The sequence below is a fragment of the Saimiri boliviensis genome, chromosome 14 (genome assembly GCF_048565385.1).
Source record: "Saimiri boliviensis isolate mSaiBol1 chromosome 14, mSaiBol1.pri, whole genome shotgun sequence".
Classification (NCBI taxonomy): Eukaryota; Metazoa; Chordata; class Mammalia; order Primates; family Cebidae; genus Saimiri; species Saimiri boliviensis.
Genome location: NC_133462.1, coordinates 90,269,840 through 90,287,385, shown reverse-complemented (window position 1 = coordinate 90,287,385; position 17,546 = coordinate 90,269,840). Strand labels below are relative to the sequence as shown.

Here is a 17,546-nt window from a genome sequence, read left to right as displayed (position 1 = left end):
AAAAAAAAAAAAAAAAAAAAGTGCCATCCAGTAAGTTAGAGAACACAGAAGCGGCAGCAGATCGAGGAGTGAATATGTGAGTTCAATTTGAGAATGTAAAATTTATATTTAAATGGGAAGAAAAGAAGACCAGCCTGGACACAACAGATAAAATCAAGAGATAAAAAAGAATGCTGAAGAACTAGCGGTGAAACGAAGACCGTGGAGTAGATTTAACTTTGATAGGGAGAAACAAAGAGAAAAGGCTCTAGTTAGAGAGTGTGGTTTCAGAGTTTGCGATCTTAAGGGCACTTCAGTTTATGTGGGAGTTAGCACAGAAGTAGCAGGAATAAAGTAGAGTTAGGAAGCTGAAGAGTATTACTGTTGTGTGTATCAACAACATGGAAATTCAAACATTTAAGGATGACGAAAGAGACAGAATGAAGAGGAAAAGGATCAGATGTTAAAACTTTTAAAAAGGGGCCAGACGAGGTGGCTCACGCCTGTAATCCCAGCACTTTGGGAGGCCGAGGTGGGTGCATCACCTGAGGTCAGGAGTTCGAGACCAGCCTGGCCAACATGGTGAAACCCCATCTCTACTAAAAATACAAAATTAGCAAGGCATGATGGTGCATGCCTGTAATCCCAGCCCTTTAGGAAGCTGGGGCAGGAGAATCACTTGAACCCGGGAGGCAGAGGTCACAGTGTGCTGAGATTGTGCCACTGCACCCCAGCCTGGGCAACAAGATTGAAATTCTGTCTCAAAAAAATAAAAATAAAAATAAAATAAAATAGAAAGTATCAAAGAGCGCTTCTCAAATTAGAGATTTCATCAATTAGGGAGAAGACGACACCGATTTCAAAGAGGAGTGTTCTATGGTTTGGATACCTGTCCTCTCCAAATCTCTCATGCTGACATGTAACTCCCAATGTTGGAGGTGGGGCCTAGTGGGAGGTGTCTGGGTCATGAGAGTGGATCCCTCATGACTGGCTTGGTGCCCTATTTGTTTTCCTGAGATCTGACTGTTAGAAAGAGCCTGGCACCTCTCCTCCTCCCCCAGTCCTGCTCCCTTGGATGCTTGCTCCCCTCTGCCTCCTGTCAAGGTGAAGGCTTCCTGAGGCCTTACCAGAAGCATATGTTGGCACCATGTTTCAAAGGCAGCCTGCACAACATGAGCCCAAATAAACCACTTATTTCTCTTTATAAATTATCCAGTCTCAGTTATTTTCTTTTTTGTGGGGGGAATGAAGTCTCACTCTGTCTCCCAGGCTGGAGTGCAGTGGTGCAATCTTGGCTCACTGCAACCTCCACCTCCCGGGTTGAAGTAATTCTCCTTCCTCAGCCTCCCCAGTAGCTGGGACTATAAGCACCTGCCACCATGTCCAGCTAATTTTTGTATTTTTTCTAGTAGAGACAGGATTTCACCATATTGGTCAGGATGATCTTGAACTCCTGACTTCGTGATCAGCCCACCTCAGCCTCCCAAAGTGCTGGGATTACAGGCATGAGCCACCACATCCTGCCTTCAGCTATTTATAGCAAGGAAAAATAGATCAACACAGAGTGATCACCTAATTTCAAAGAGGAATAGCACCCGAAAGTAAGCACCATACCGAGCGCTGGAAATGGCAGTGAGGAGTGAAGCACTGCTCTTTCCCCCATGACACCCACATGAGATGAAATGACTGGCAAAAGGGCATCTGCTCGCTGGTGGTTTTAAAAGGAATGGTATCGAGGGCCAGCTAGGGCTCAGAACCACTGAAGAAACAGAAGGACAGTTTGAGGAAACAGTATGTTGGGGAGCTTGGTCATAACTGAACCTAAGTCTCAGAAGGCATGAGGGTCAAATGGGAAGAATTTTGGATAAAGACAAATGGATATAGCAATGGCTGACAAGAGGCTTAATACAGAACTGAAGAGCCCTAATATTTGTTTAACTTTTATTTTAGGTTCAGGGTACCTGGGAAGGTTTGTTACATAGGTAAACTGATATCACCGGGGCTTGTTATATAGATTATTTCAGGTATTAAGCCCAGTACCCAATAGCTATCCTTTCTGCTCCTCTCCCTTCTCCCACCCTCCATCCTCAAGTAGATGCCACTGTCTGTTGTTTCTTTGTCCTCATTAAGTTCTTAAATTTTAGCTCGGATTTATAAGTAAGAATATGTAGTATTTGGGCTTTCTGTTCCTGCATTAGTTTGCTAAGTATAACTGCCTCCAGCTCCATGCATGTTTCTGCAAAAGACATGATCTTGCTCTTTTTATGGCTGCATAGTATTCCATGGTGTTTGTGTACCACATTTCTTTACACAATCTGTCAGTGATGGACATTTAGATTGATTCCATCAATTTAGGTTGATTCCATCAATTCTATCGTCTAGGTTTGCTATGGTAAAGAATGCTCCAATGAACATTCATATGCATGTGTCTTTGTGGCTGAATGATTTATATTCCTCTTTGTATATACCCAGTAATGTAACCCTAATATCTTAATAAAACACTGAGATTAGTACATGGTTTAGACCAGTGCTATATAACAAAACTTTCATAATGAAAATGTCCTGTATCTGCACTGTCCAATATTAGCTACACGTGGCCATAAGCACTTGAACTGTATGCTAGCATGTCTAGGGAAAATATGTGCAACTTTAATGGTTAAGGTGCGGCCCCCAAATACAGTAATGAATCCACAGAAACCTCCTGCTATTCCAAGTGCCTATAACACTGCCTGATCACTAAGTATAAACTGTTATTCTCATTAAGTATGTTTGAGTTACCTTACAATAAGTCCAGACTCAAAGGTGCTACTAAGGCCAGGCGTGGTGGCTCACGCCTATAATCCCACCACTTTGGAGGGCCAAGGTGGGCAGATCACCTGAGGTCAGGAGTTTGAGACTAGCCTGACCAACATGGTGAAACACTGTCTCTACTAAAAATACAAAAATCAGCTGGGTGTGATGGCATGTGTCTGTAATCCCAGCTATTTGGGAGACTGAGACAGGAGAATCACTTGAACCTGGGAGGTGGAAATAGTAGTGGGCCAAGATCATACCATTGCACTCCAGCCTGGCAACAGAGCGAGACTCCACCTTAAAAAAAAAAAAAAAAAAAAAAAAAAAAAAGATGCTACTAAATATGTATATATTATTTCTTTGGTATTTGAATTTTCTTAAAACGTCCCAGTTATTGAGGAAAAACATCTGTCTTTAGTTATATATGAACATATACAAACTAATGCCTCGGTGTTAAGATTTTTGCAGCACTGCAAATTATCAGCAAATAAAAAGATGAAGCATATAGGTCTCTCTAAGTGTCATGCCGTACTACATTCTCTGAACAGTGATGTAACAAGAGCATCTGCAGAGGAATAAGAATTCTCCAAATAGCAAATTTGTTTAATTCAGAAGTCAACATTAACAGACTGATAATTCACTTTGTGTGTTTGAAAAACAGAGTTTAGTTATAGAAGAATAACCAAACAAATACTCAGAATAAAAAAGAAAAGAAAGATGCCTTCTTTGCATCTTCTTTGACTTGCCTTGGTTTTTTCAAAGCTGGCTTCCTCAGATATTTGCCAAACTTGTTTCACCTGTTCATAAGCACTTGCTTCTCTCTGCTGCGTCTCTGCCAAGCTGCTCCTTACAGAAACTAATGCAGACATCAAGTCATCTCTTTCTCTGCAGCACAGAAAGAACATTCAAAACAAGAAATGATCAAACAATCATGTCCTCATAAGTCAGGAAGAAAAAAGCATTAATATGTATTAGAAGAGCCAGGGTAGGTCGGCTGAGCACATATTAAATAAAGCACACCCCAGAGAAAGACCCTCTGTCCTCACTTGGCCGGCGGCAGGCAGAGCAGGCAGAAAGGCTAAGAGCCTTGGTGGCAGGCCTGCCTCTGCAGGGGACAATCGTCTATTGTGGAGAGGGCTGCGGGGCAAAGCCCAGAAAAGAGCAAATTCGTTTTTAAAAAGTGGAGGGAGGTGCCGAAAAGAAAAAAATGCCACCAAGTAGGGAAGGTGGGAATGGTATCTCATGGTAGCAGTCAACGTTTTAAGAAAGGACTAAGGCTTTGTCCACGCCGCAGATTCTCCTCTCAGTTACTTGAACAAATGCATGTCCTTTCCTTTCTATCTTTCTACATCATCCTCTTTTTTGCCCTTCTCTTTCAATTCCATTCTTTCAGTTACTTATGAACACTTGTTCCGTGGTTAGTACTGCGGAACTCCTCCAATCCCCTGGTTACGCATGTAACACTCACAATTTAACGCAGTCTTATCCCACTGGGTTTCATCGTTGCCAAGACCCACCCCTCTTCAGCAATTCTCAGAAGTACTCTACGCTAAGCTGTTAACTGAGGGTAGAAGTGAACCGAAGGCCACAATGCTCTGGCATGTAAATTAGCAAGGATACAATCTCATAGATTAAATAAGTCCCATATGGAATATTCTAGGATATTTGGAATTTATCTGCCGAATAAAAATATCCAGTAGACCAAAGAGAAAGTGAGGCAGGAAACTTTCAAGACACAGAAAGCAAAATACGTATGCTGGACTGTTACACATGCTATTGTCTGTTTTGTTAAAGAGCTGAAGTTTAAACCACGGTTTCAGATTCAGTTGAAATAAATTCCTGCAGTTCTCTTTTCATTGCTAAGTTCTAAACTATGACAAAAGAGGCAACTATGATTTAAAAAAAAAAATTAGCAAGTTTTAAAGAGTCATAGTTTAGAATATTATAAATTCTGCTTGAATTACTTTCAGAGTTAACCAATGATTCAATTTAAAACCTCTCTTAAAGATAAAATGAACTATTTGTGGTATTTGGAAAGCAGCCACATTTGAAGAAATATGTAATACTGAACCAGGTTACAATTATTAGCAGTTTCATAAAAGCTCTTTTGTTTAAGAATAAATTGCTGCAAATATAAAATTCATGGAAGAAGACAGATCTTCACTTTAGAATTTCCTGATTTGTTTTAAATTGATAAAAATAACTTAATTTTTCTTCCAAGGAAATGAAAAGAAGTAAATTGTTTTGATCAAATATAATCAAACACAATTACTATGTGAAAAAGTGGAAGAATCAAGGCAGGATTAAATTATCCTAGTTCAGTAAAAAATAAACACCAGCAAAATTGAATGTGTATCTATTTGCATTTCCATAAAAGCTCTATAACATGGCTTCATCAAGGATATGCAATACACTTAGGACCTATGATTCTAGAAGAAAAGAAAAATTCCCTCTTTAGGGACAGCAAGCCAAGATAGGCATCCTACATTCACCTTTCTTAAATCTCTAGGACCTAATGAAGAGCAAAAGTAACTATTCAATGAAATTCTTATCTGTTCCAGATACCATACAATCACCAAAGCCAAAGTTCCAAATAAGAAGAAAACAAAAAAAGGCCAGGCACAGTGGCTCATGCCTGTAATCCCAGTACTTTGGGAGGCTGGGGTGGGCAGATCACTTGAGGTCAGGAGTTCAAGACCAGCCTGACCAACATGCTGAAAACCCGTCTCTACTAAATATACAATTAGCTGAGTGTGGTAATGCACACCTGTAGTCCCAGCTACTTGGGAGGCTGAGGCACAAGAATTGCTTGAACCTGGGAGGCAGAGGTTGCAATGAGACGAGATTGTGCCACTGCACTCCAGCCTAGGTGACAAAGCGAATGATGAATAAAGCTCAGCGTCAAACAGACAGATCACAACAGGATAAAAATCTAACAAATCAGCCGGGCGCGGTGGCTCAAGCCTGTAATCCCAGCACTTTGGGAGGCCGAGGCAGGTGGATCACGAAGTCGAGAGATCGAGACCATCCTGGTCAACATGGTGAAACCCCGTCTCTACTAAAAATACAAAAAATTAGCTGGGCATGGTGGCGCATGCCTGTAATCCGAACTACTCAGGAGGCTGAGGCAGGAGAATTGCTTGAACCCAGGAGGCGGAGGTTGCGGTGAGCCGAGATCGCGCCATTGCACTCCAGCCTGGGTAACAAGAGCAAAACTCCATCAAAAAAAAAAAAACATCTAACAAACCGCTTCTTATGGGAGACTTATGTTTCATATACTTTCTCTCTTTTCAGACTATCCTCTTGTCAAGAGTAGTGTATGTCACACAGTAGATGCTCAAAAGAATAAACAACAACAAAACAAATAAATGAATAGAGTCTGCTACAGAAGGGTGTCAAAAGAGGTGAAGTAAAGCTCCCTTTCAGTTCTGATATTTTATGATCTAAACTGAAAACATCATCTAACTATTTTAAATTAGAAACTAGAGTTCAGTTGCTCTGGTTTGAAAGTGTTTGGAATATTAACTCACCAAATTTAGACTATGGAAACACAGAAAATTATCAGTGATAAAACTCCAATATACAGATGTCTTGGTAAGCCCATCATTCGACAGTGAGACCACAAAACGATTAGACTTGAACTCTGCATAACCTCTGGGCTCACACACTCCACCTTTCTGTAAGGTAAATACGAGCATGCTTCAAGGTGGCATTCAGCTCACCTGGGAGCCTGCAGGTAGTCATTCTGGCAATTTAGGATTATCCACTCATCCACTCAGGTGTAACTAAATCTTGGTTTTGTTTTTGTTTTGTTTTGACTCAGCCAGTCCATATACCAAATAGCAAGCAGCTCCACAAAAAGTTTTTTTACAAAGAGCCCTGGGCTGGCAGTCCCCTGTTCCGACATAAGGCCTTGCTTCCTACTCCATTCCTATGCTCATCTGGCTTCATCCAGTTTGATCTTTCACTTTTTAGCCCCACACTTCTCCCTTAGGTCTAACAGTGCTACTTAATCTGCCTTTCAGAAACAGCCGATCCCAGCCACCCAGGGTAACTGCCCAGTTAGCTACAGTCCTGCTCTAGATCCCGCAGTCTAAAGAGCCAACCCAGAGCCACACCTGAATGAGGCTCTCACAACGGGAAGCTGTACAGATACACGTGGCATAGCAATGTGAGAGTGAAAGAGCAGTTCTCCAAATGAGCATCTTCCATGGCAAAAGCTCTGTAAGTGCTTGGAAACACCATGTGAATGTGCTGATGAATGTAATCAAGGAGCTTCCTGAAGCAAAGCCAGCACACTGTGTCAACCCTGCGACATTCCATGATCCAGAGGAAAGAACAGCTGAGCAGAAAGATGACATAAAGATCATGAGTGTTCTGGGGTGAAAAGCACGTATTTACATGCACTAATGAGCATGTAATATTTAAGAAACTTAGTGCAACTATCAGGGCCAAAAGGACTGAGAAAGTCCCTTAATAAACTCAGCCAAGTGTTTAAGCGAAAGAGTTGGTCTAATGTATATGCATGCGCTTTATCTTGAAATGTGGAATGCCTAAGAAATGTCTTATAATTTCTAAATTACTCCAGTTGTTATTAATTTTAAGCATTATTAGGCATCACTAACAAGTGTTACTATACTGTTTTCAAAAAGAAAGTCTAGAAGGCTGACTACAACATTTCTTTGTTCCTCATTTCTGGGAAGTTCCTGCTGAAGTCTTTTAAAGCCAACTCTTCAGAGCACTGCCAATGATCCACTCCAAAATCACAAGCTGGACTAAAGCCCCAGAATAGCGCCGTTGGAATCATTTCTCTTTGTTGAAAAGTACAGTGAAACTTCTCCAAGGTACTATGAGACACAGAAAGAAATTTAAAGCAGTTCCATCTTGATTACTATGTGAAAGTATTTTGATAATTAAGCAAGAAAAAGGTGCTACTGTTACTCTTACCTCCCTTATGACATAAAGAGGCCCAAGTGAAAAGCAAAAGGTCAGAAATGATATGAAGACTTCAAATCAACTTAGAAAAGATATCCAATGTCATCCACAGTTGTTAAGCATATCCTCCAAAAAGTCCCCTGAGTCGTAACAAACCACCAGAAACATACGGGTGGCCTGGTCTCCAAGTCATGCCTGATTCCCTCCTTGTCAACTATAAAAGCCATTTTTTTCTAAGACAGAGTTTCACTTTTGTTGCCCAGGCTGGAGTGCAGTGGCGTGATCTGGGCTCACTGCAACCTCCACCTCCCTGGTTCCCGCGATTCTCCTGCCTCAGCCTCCCAAGTAGCTGGAATTACAAGCGCACGCCACCACGTCCAGCTAATTTTGTATTTTTGGTAGAGATGGGGTTTCACCATATTGGTCAGGCTGCTCTCAAACTCCTGACCTCAAGTGATCCAGCCACCTCAGCCTCACAAAGCACTGAAATGGCAGGTGTGAGCCACTGTGCCCAGCCATCAAACCATGCTTGTGTCATGAACATATGTTCAAAATATTACATGCTAAAGGATATGACAAGGGGACTGAAAGCTGCTGTCACAATACCACGTTTACCAGGAAACTTCTGATTTATCATATTTAAGGTATCATTTTTGAACTTCCAAGTTAAAGTGATTCAGAGAATGTAACAGCTTATGAAAGGGTCAGGCTTCTAACTATACATAAAGTTAAAAATCCAAACCTAAAAGGAGCTAGACACTCTTCAGATTAGCATAGCACTCAATATTCAGCATTCTGCAGTAATAAGTTTAAGAAACGGAACACCAGCTTAGGCCAAGAGAATGATATAGAAAAAAAATTCATTGACAATAAAAGCAGAAACTGTTCAGTGTTAATAGGTTTAATAACCTTTCTGTTATAAATCCAGAACATGAAACAATGATCTGCTGACAAGGCAGAAAATTGAACAAAGTAGGTTGACATTTACTTTAAGAGGCTAAGAGTTCAAATTTAGGATAGAGACAAAAGAATACATAACTGATCAAGAATCTTAATTTCTGAATGACTGCCAGGCTTAGAAGCAACCTAAACATATAGCTTCCTTTAAAAATATTTTTTCATAACCTAGAAAGATAATATGAAAGACAACATAGTAACTTGTTATCTGTTGGTTAGGTTTTTTAAAAACATTTTTTGTAGAGACAGGGTCTCACTGTGTTACCCAGACTGGTCTCAAACTCCTGGCCTCAACTGATCCTCCTGTATCAGCCTCCCAAAGTGCTGGGATTACAGGCATGAGCCACTCTGTCTGGCTTACTAGTTTTGCTAGACTACCTAGTTTTAAACTCTGACTATTTTTAATTGCAACTTTTAATATGCTTTCTAAAATTAATTTTTAAACTATATTCTCCTTGTAAAATTAGTTACCAATATTGTTAAAGGCCTATTTGACACCCTTTCAATTTCATTGCCTTCTTTCACCTCTCTAGTGGTAATTGCTGTTAAATATACTCTTTCAAATATTTTTTTATGCATATCTATGAACCTAGGAGGAGAAAAATGTAGTATGGTTGTATACGGACTTTAAAAATACAAGAGGTTTCATACTAGATGTATCCTTAGCCATTTTGTTTTGTTTTCTTGCCACAATATATTTTGGAGATGGTCAAACATTAATACACATAGAACTACTTCAGTTTTTCATACCATGCACAAAATTTCATAGTTTATCTAAATCATGTTTAGTTACTCTCCTTTGAATGACATTTAGGTTGCTCACAACATTAAAACAATGCTGCAAAAAAAATTTCCTATACATACCCCATTACGCACGTACGTGAGTTTTTTCTTGCAGGTAGATTTTGAAAAGTGAAATGTACAATTTGAATATTAATGAACAGTGCTAATTTACTTCCAAAGTATTTCTACTAATTGATGAACCCAGCAGAGTATGAAAATACTTGCTTACTTATGACCTCACCAATTCTTGCGATTGTCAATCTTGTTCTATTTTGTCAGTCTGATGGGTTGCTTTTAATATTTTTTAATTGTATTTCCTCAAATACTAATAAATACATTCTCACATGCTGACATCTTCCTCTTTTATTGCCCACTAATTTCTATTCTTTACCTACTTTGCAACTAGGCAGCTTGTCTATTTTGTTTCAAAGGAAATTATTCATTTATTCTATTGGTCTTATGTATACTGCAAATATTTTTTCTCAGACTTTTAACTGAATATGTAATGTTTTTTGTTTGTTTGTTTGTATTGTTGAGACAGAGTTTTGTTCTTGTTGCCCAGGCTGGAGTGCAATGGCACGATCTCAGCTCACTGCAACCTCTGCTTCCCGGGTTCAAGTGATTCTCCTGTCTCAGCCTCCTGAGTAGCTGGGATTACAGATGCATGCCACCATGCCTGGCTAATTTTTATATTTTTAGTAGAGATGAGATTTCATCATATTGGTCAGGCTGGTCTTGAACTCCTGACCTCAGGTGATCTGCCTGCCTCGGGCTCCCAAAGTGCTGGGATTACAGGGGTGGGCCACCGCGTCTGGCCTGTAACGTTTTACTGTCAGGAAATTTATTTTTTAAATAGAAACAAATGTATCTTTTTTTCCTGTATGACTTCCACTTTTCATGTCATCCCTACGACTATAACCCACAACTATAAGATATTTTTAATATTTACTTCTAATGCTTTTATAGTCTGAATTATATCTGAACTTTTAAACTGCCATGAATTTATTTTTGTAAGGTATAGTTCTGTATAAACAGGCAAATTTTTAACTTCACTGAACCTCAATTTCCCTAACTATAAAATGGGGGTAAAAATCTTCCTCATGAATGTTTTATTAAGATTTTTAAAAATTATGTTCTTAAATTGCCTAGCACAGTCCTTGACATATAATAAATGTTGGCTGGGCATGGTGGCTCATGCCTGTAATCCACCCACCTCCTAGCACTTTGGGAGGCCGAGGTGGGTGGATCACCTTAGGTCAAGAGTTCGAGACCAGCCTGGCCAATATGGTGAAACCCCATCTTAAAATACAATAAAATAAAAAATGTTCACTACATGTGTTAGTTGTATCTGAAAATAGTCTGTATTTGTTTACTTATTTATTTATTTATTTATTTAGAGATAGTGTCTTCCTCTGTTGTCCAGGCTGGAGTGCAATGGTGTGATCTTGGCTTACTGCAACCTCTGCCTCCCTGTTTCAAGCAATTCTCTGCCTCAGCCTCCTGAGTAGCTGGGATTACAGGTGCCCACCACCACACCTAGGTAATTTTTGTATTTTTAATAGAAATGGGGTTTCATCATCTTGGCCAGGTTGGTCTTGAACTCCTGACTTCGTGATCTACCCACCTTGGCCTCCTAAAGTTCTGGGATTACAGGAGTGAGCCACCGCACCTGGTCTTAATATATATTTAATAGTTATATTGAATATATATGAATAAATTAACAACATATTTAATAATTAAAATACTTAACAAAAATAGAACAAGCAATATAGATCATAAAAACTACCAGTAAGTCCACACTGGAAATTCTATGTTCATACAACAATCAGTAGGTTAGGTAGGTATGGTGGCTTATGCCTATAATCCCAATACTTTGGGAGGCTGAAGTGGGAGGATCACTTGAGGCCAGGAGTTCAAGACCAGCCTGGGCAACACAGTCAGACACCTATCTCTACCAAAAAAATTTTTAGTTAGTTGGGTGTGGTGGCATATGCCTGCAGTTACTCAGGAGGCCGAGGCAGGAGGATCACTTGAGCCCAGAACTTCAAAGTTGCAGTGGGCTATGATCGTGCCATTACATTCCAGCCTTGGCAACAGAGTGAGACTCCAACTCAAAAACAACAGCAACAAACTACTCCCTGTGCTCCCCTGGTCTCCTGCCACCAACAGTAGGTTAGCCATGTGTGGACACCACAGCTGCAAGACATATTGATCATTCTTGGGAGAATGGAAGGTACAGAACGGTTTTCATATTTATTGAGCATTTACTATATGTCAGGAAGTGTTTTAAGCACTACACAGGTTTTCTCTAGTGACCCCTCAAGGTAACTCTATGAGTTTTAAACCACTCACATCACTAGTTCACAAATGAGAAAACGGAAGCACAGAAAGGTTAAGTAGCTTCTGCAGGATTCCATGGTAAGTTAGCAGTAGGACCAGAATGAACCCAAGCAGTCAGCTTCAAAAGCAGTTCTCCTTGTCACAGGCTACCCTGCCTCAGTAAAATCCCCAAAAGATCTTAAATCTCAAGAAGCAGGCATTATTACTCCAAACAACAGAAGACTCCAGGATCAGAGAAGAAAAGTCATTTGTTGAAGGTCAGGAATGGAGAAAAATTGGTCTGACCTTAATGACCACAGTCATGTCACTCCTCCACACCAATTCCAACCGGAGGATCTCTGACTGTGGAGCAGTCAATGCCAGAACGCCTTGTCACATAACAGCAAACACGTACTGGGTGCCTACCACCAGCCAGCCAATCTGTTAGGAACAAGGGCTACAGAAAGAAACAAAACACAATTGCTGCCTCCAGGTGTACACGATGTATCATAAAATCACAGAAGAAAGCAACCTAAGGCAGTTAAGGACAAAATGGGGTAAGGCTGGTGAGAGACTTCTAAAAGGAAGTGATTTGGGGTTATTTAAGTTAGCAGAGCAGACAGAGAGGTGAGCACAGGGAAAAGTAGGGGCATGGAAGGACATACACTATAAACTACCACTGGATTCTACATTACATAATAATTCTCAATTTCCACTGAATAACATTTTCACAGGAAAAGGCTTCCACTGGAATAGTGAAGTGAAAACAGAACAAAATAGACGTACACAGAGACTTGTTTCACTCCAGCCTAGATGGAAACGCTGACACAAAAGGTCATCTGTAATGTGTTCTTAGTTAACAGCGATACTGGGATACAATATTGCTCTTAACTAAGTATCTCAAAGAGCAATACTGGGATACAGGGGGTCCTTATACTATTCCTTACAACAGACACATGGTGAAGACATGGTCATAACTCATTTCACCTGAAGTACAGCAGAAAAATCCAAGATATGGCAAAACCAAAGAATTTCTATTACACCTAGTTTTGTTAAGAATAGTACTGACTTGTAAGTATAGAGTCATAGAACTGGACAGAATTGTAGACTGTCTAGTTCGGTTCTCTCACTTGAAGATGGACTGAAACCGAGAGATACTATTATTTGTTCAAAGTGACATGGTTTCCCATAGTTGGCAGAACCTACCCATTTGTCTTCAAGGGAGCTCCCAAAGAAGGAACCTTTTAAAATCCATTGTATTTGAAGATAATAATCACATGTGACTTAGCATGGGGTGAAAAGAACACAATGCCCCTTTAAAGACATAATTTTCCATATGGCCAAAGACTCCATGCGTAGAAGCATACTTACTTAATCAGTCTTTCAATGGTCTGCATGTGAACATTATTATGGGTTTGGGAAAGAACAGCTTCATGCTGAGCACATTTCAAACAAAGACCCCCAACACGGTTAGAAGTATTAGCAGCCAGAAGAAACTCTTTATGCTTTAGTTGCTCTTTAAGATCTTCACAAGTTTTCTGATACTCAGCTAAGTCTTTCCTAAAAAGAAGGGGGAAAAAAAATTCCAGAAAATGACCAGGTAAAATGACATGATTTTAAAATGAATTATCACAATGTTAACTACTACTGTCATTTATGGGGATTCACCTTCTGCTTTAGTTTACACACAATGTCTTATTTTTACCACAATCCTGAAACTTTGGTGGGGTGATCCTAATTGACACGTTGAACATGATGAGACTTGAATGTACTGAATAATTAGCTCAGGTTCTTGTAAGATTTTAATATAGATTAGACTCTGCCTGATACTGGCTCTCTTGTCACAGGATCCCATCTCCATTAATGTTATATTAACCACAAAACAGACATAAAACTCCAAACCTAAATCCCAAATAGTTTTTCTTAATAAAGGGGTGGGCTAATAAAACAACACAACATACGTGGGGTGAGGAAAATACCCTATTTCAAGTATTAACGTCTTAAAATTTTTAGAGTACCTTAAAAGTTCACATAAAAAAACATGGATTTTCTGCTGGGTGTGGTGGCTCAGGCCTGTAATTCCAGCACTTTGGGAGGCTGGGCGGGTAGAACACGAGATCAGAAGTTCAAGACCAACCTGGCCAAGATGGTGAAACCCTATCTCTACTAAAAGTACAAAAAAATCAGGTGGTCATGGTGGTGGATGCCTGTAATCTCAGCTACTCAGGAGGGTGAGGCAGAGAATTGCATGAACCCGGGAGGCAGAGGTTGCAGTGAGCCAAGATTGCCCCACTGTACTCCAGCCTCGGTGATAGAACAAGACTCTGTCTCAACAACAACAACAACAACAGCAGCAGCAGCAACAACAAAACCAGGGATTTTTATCTAACACTAGTTTATTACTGCCCATTTTTCTTCAGAAGGAAAACATCACAAATTATGTAATAACAAAATTCTACAAAGAGCTGTTTCAAAACAAAGTAAGCTACAGAAGGAAGTTACACAGAACTAGCCAGTCATAAGACTTCACAGGTAGTAGCTATTAGCTGGAAACATGTGGGCTGCTAACGAAAGGGCTGCGGAATGGTGGGGGCAGGGGAGGGGTGAGTGTGGGGGAGGGGTGAGTGTGAGTGTGGGTGTGATGTTTGTTGGTTTTTACTTTATCAGCTCACGTCTGGATGAAGTTTTTCTCCCAGGTGACTTTCTAAGAATTAAATGACTGATACATGGGTTGTATTTTCCTACCTTATCCCAGTAAAGTCAGCTTGGCAACTGAGCTTCCTTGACTAGATGTCTCTTTTGTTTTTTCTCTCTATATCTTTATCTATATCTATGTCTATATCTATATATTTTTTTAGACAGAGTCTTGCTGTCACCCAGGCTGCAGTGCAGTGGCGTCATCTCAGCTCACTGCAACCTCTGCCTCTGGCTCAAGTGATTCTCCTGCCTCAGTCTCCCAAGTGGCTGGGACTACAGGTGTGCACCACCACATCCAGCTAATTTTTGTATTTTTAGTAGAGGCGGGGTTCACCACATTGACAAAGATGGTCTCGATCTCTTGACCTCATGATCTGCCTGCCTTGGCCTCCCCAAGTGCTATGATTATAGGCGTGAGCCACTGCACCTGGCCTATATATATATATATTTTTAAAAATAACTTTCTAGCTGAAACAGGAGACTACGGAAGGCAGGTACTTGATCTCTATCTCAGCCCACTCCCTGTTGTTGTCAGCGTCTCTGTGCCTAGGGGCTATGGCCATCTTAACTGGCTCCCTGTCACAAAGGAGAAGCCAACAGCCTGGCTGTCAAAAGAACTGCTGAGATTTTGGGGGCTTTCAAGCAACCCAGGAGAGGCAGAAAAGACCCACAGGCAATCTAAGGATTAAAAAAAAAAAAAAGCTAATTTAATGGCATTCCAGAGTTGAGGGGGAAATAAGGAGCCGCTTCTACCCTATCCCCAAAATAATAACAAACTTGAGAAGTTTTCTTTTTCAGTATCATGTAGAGAATGTCTGACTTTCAAAAGCTTTATAGAAAGAACTTGAGATGCACATTCTGAAGTCAAGGGGTCCCCATTACTAATTTCGGTCAGCTCCAAACTCAAAACACTCAAGTAGATTTGGTTACTAGAAATGGCAAAAGAAAAAGTTAAAAAGAAGACTGATTAAATGCCTATTTAAATAATCTTAAATTATAGTAAAAGAAAATGAAGAAATAGAAGGATGAAGAGAACAAAGTCTAGTTCATTATAAGTTGGTATTTAATATAATTAAAGATGAAATATCTGGACTCTGAATGAGACAAAATAAGTCACATTCCTGTAAGTACAGTGATGTAGAAATACATTACTTCAAAAACTGAAGAATCAAGTCATAAAAAAAAAGTAGGACAAAAAGCATGAAAGCAAAAATTAGAGTTTTAAAATATTACGTTTCTTTATGAAAAAGTAAAAACCTCTAGAGAAATCCTAAAACTAATCAGGGTCATCTATGAAAAACATAAGAACATTTAAAAAATAAATAAGCATATACAGTGAAAGCTATGAGCTCTGGCTTCATTATTATTATTATTATTATTATCATTATTATTGAGATGGAGTCTCCCTCTGTCACCCAGCCTGGAGTGCAGTGGAGTGATCTTGGCTCACTGCAACCTCCCCTTCCTGGGTTCAGGCGATTCTGCCTTAGCCTCCTGAGCAGCTGGGACAGAAGGTATGTGTCATCACACTCAGATAATTGTTGTATTTTTAATAGAGACAGGGTTTCACCATGTTGGCCAGGTTGTTCTTGAACTCTTGACCTCAAATGATATGCCTGCCTTGGCTTCCCAAAGTGTTGGGATTACAGGCGTGAGCCACTGCATCTTGCTGAGCTCTGGCTCTTAGTATTACTCTAGTTATGTCTCTAGGTAGGATATGGCCTGGAAGATTTTAAAATTAATTTCAAATTGGACTTATTAAAATAAAATTATACACAGTATTTGAAAGTTTATTTGATTTAGAAATACTTCATTACCACTATTTAAAAAAATCTTTAACAACAAAAATATTAATTCCTGCTGTCTTTTTTTTTTTTTTTTTTTTTTTTGAGACGGAGTTTCGCTCTTGTTACCCAGGCTGGAGTGCAATGGCGCGATCTCGGCTCACCGCAACCTCCGCCTCCTGGGTTCAGGCAATTCTCCTGCCTCAGCCTCCTGAGTAGCTGGGATTACAGGCACGCACCACCCAGCTAGTTTTTTTGTATTTTTAGTAGAGACGGGGTTTCACCATGTTGACCAGGATGATCTCGATCTCTCGACCTCGTGATCCACCTGCCTCGGCCTCCCAAAGTGCTGGGATTACAGGTTTGAGCCACCGGGCCCGGCCAATCTGAGGAAATTTTTTATATTTTACATAAAAGGGTCATCAAGTAAGTCTGATAAAGACTAAAAGTAGTTCAGCAAACACTGAAATATATTTTAAGGTCATTATGCTTTTGGTGTGACTATAAATGGATGATTTCACTTTACCTCAAAAACTTCAACTGGGATTCCAGAGTTTCATACTTTTCCTCATAGTTAAGTTTTAGTTTCTCCTATAGAAAAAAAAAAAATAAATAAAAGTACATTTTTCTCCATCTCCTGTGTTTTGTAAGTAAACTTTAATTATTTTATTATTATTTTTTTTTTGAGACGGAGTTTCGCTCTTGTTACCCAGGCTGGAGTGCAATGGCACGATCTCGGCTCACCGCAACCTCCGCCTCCTGGGTTCAGGCAATTCTCCTGCCTCAGCCTCCTAAGTAGCTGGGATTACAGGCACGTGCCATCATGCCCAGCTAATTTTTTGTATTTTTAGTAGAGACGGGGTTTCACCATGTTCACCACGATGGTCTCGATCTCTCGACCTCGTGATCCACCCGCCTCGGCCTCCCAAAGTGCTGGGATTACAGGCTTGAGCCACCGCGCCCAGCTGTAAACTTTAATTATTAATATTAAACTCAATGTTTTTCTTTTTACACAAGGTGGGGGAAATACGTCATCTTAGAAAATATTTTCCCTAGTCCACTCCAAATTTTTTTATTGGGTGAATGCCTACAAAGAACTGCTGAGTCATAAAATGGTGACTACTACCAGATTTTCCTTTTCTTTCAAAATTGCATATATCAGGTCTTATTCCTAAAAGTGTGACATGATGATAGACTAACTGCTACAAGCCTCTGTTGTTATCCAGAGGCTTCTGGATAACATTTCATTCAACAAATATGTATTGTTTATCTAAGATGAAGGTGGTTTTAACCACAAGA

The 17,546-nt window shown here is 40.0% G+C and overlaps 1 protein-coding gene across 8 annotated transcripts in view; it reads right to left on the bottom strand.

Moving 5' to 3' along the window:
* Positions 1-17,546, bottom strand: part of SDCCAG8 (SHH signaling and ciliogenesis regulator SDCCAG8) — a 246,073-nt gene that overhangs the window by 185,467 nt on the left and 43,060 nt on the right. For all 8 annotated transcript variants that reach the window (XM_074385415.1, XM_039464324.2, XM_074385414.1 and 5 more), the window contains 3 exons: positions 16,774-16,838; positions 13,138-13,326; positions 3,519-3,657 (listed from right to left, as the gene is read on the bottom strand). In XM_074385415.1, coding sequence (XP_074241516.1) covers positions 3,519-3,657; positions 13,138-13,326; positions 16,774-16,838 — 393 coding nt within the window. The remainder of the gene's footprint in view (positions 1-3,518; positions 3,658-13,137; positions 13,327-16,773; positions 16,839-17,546) is intronic.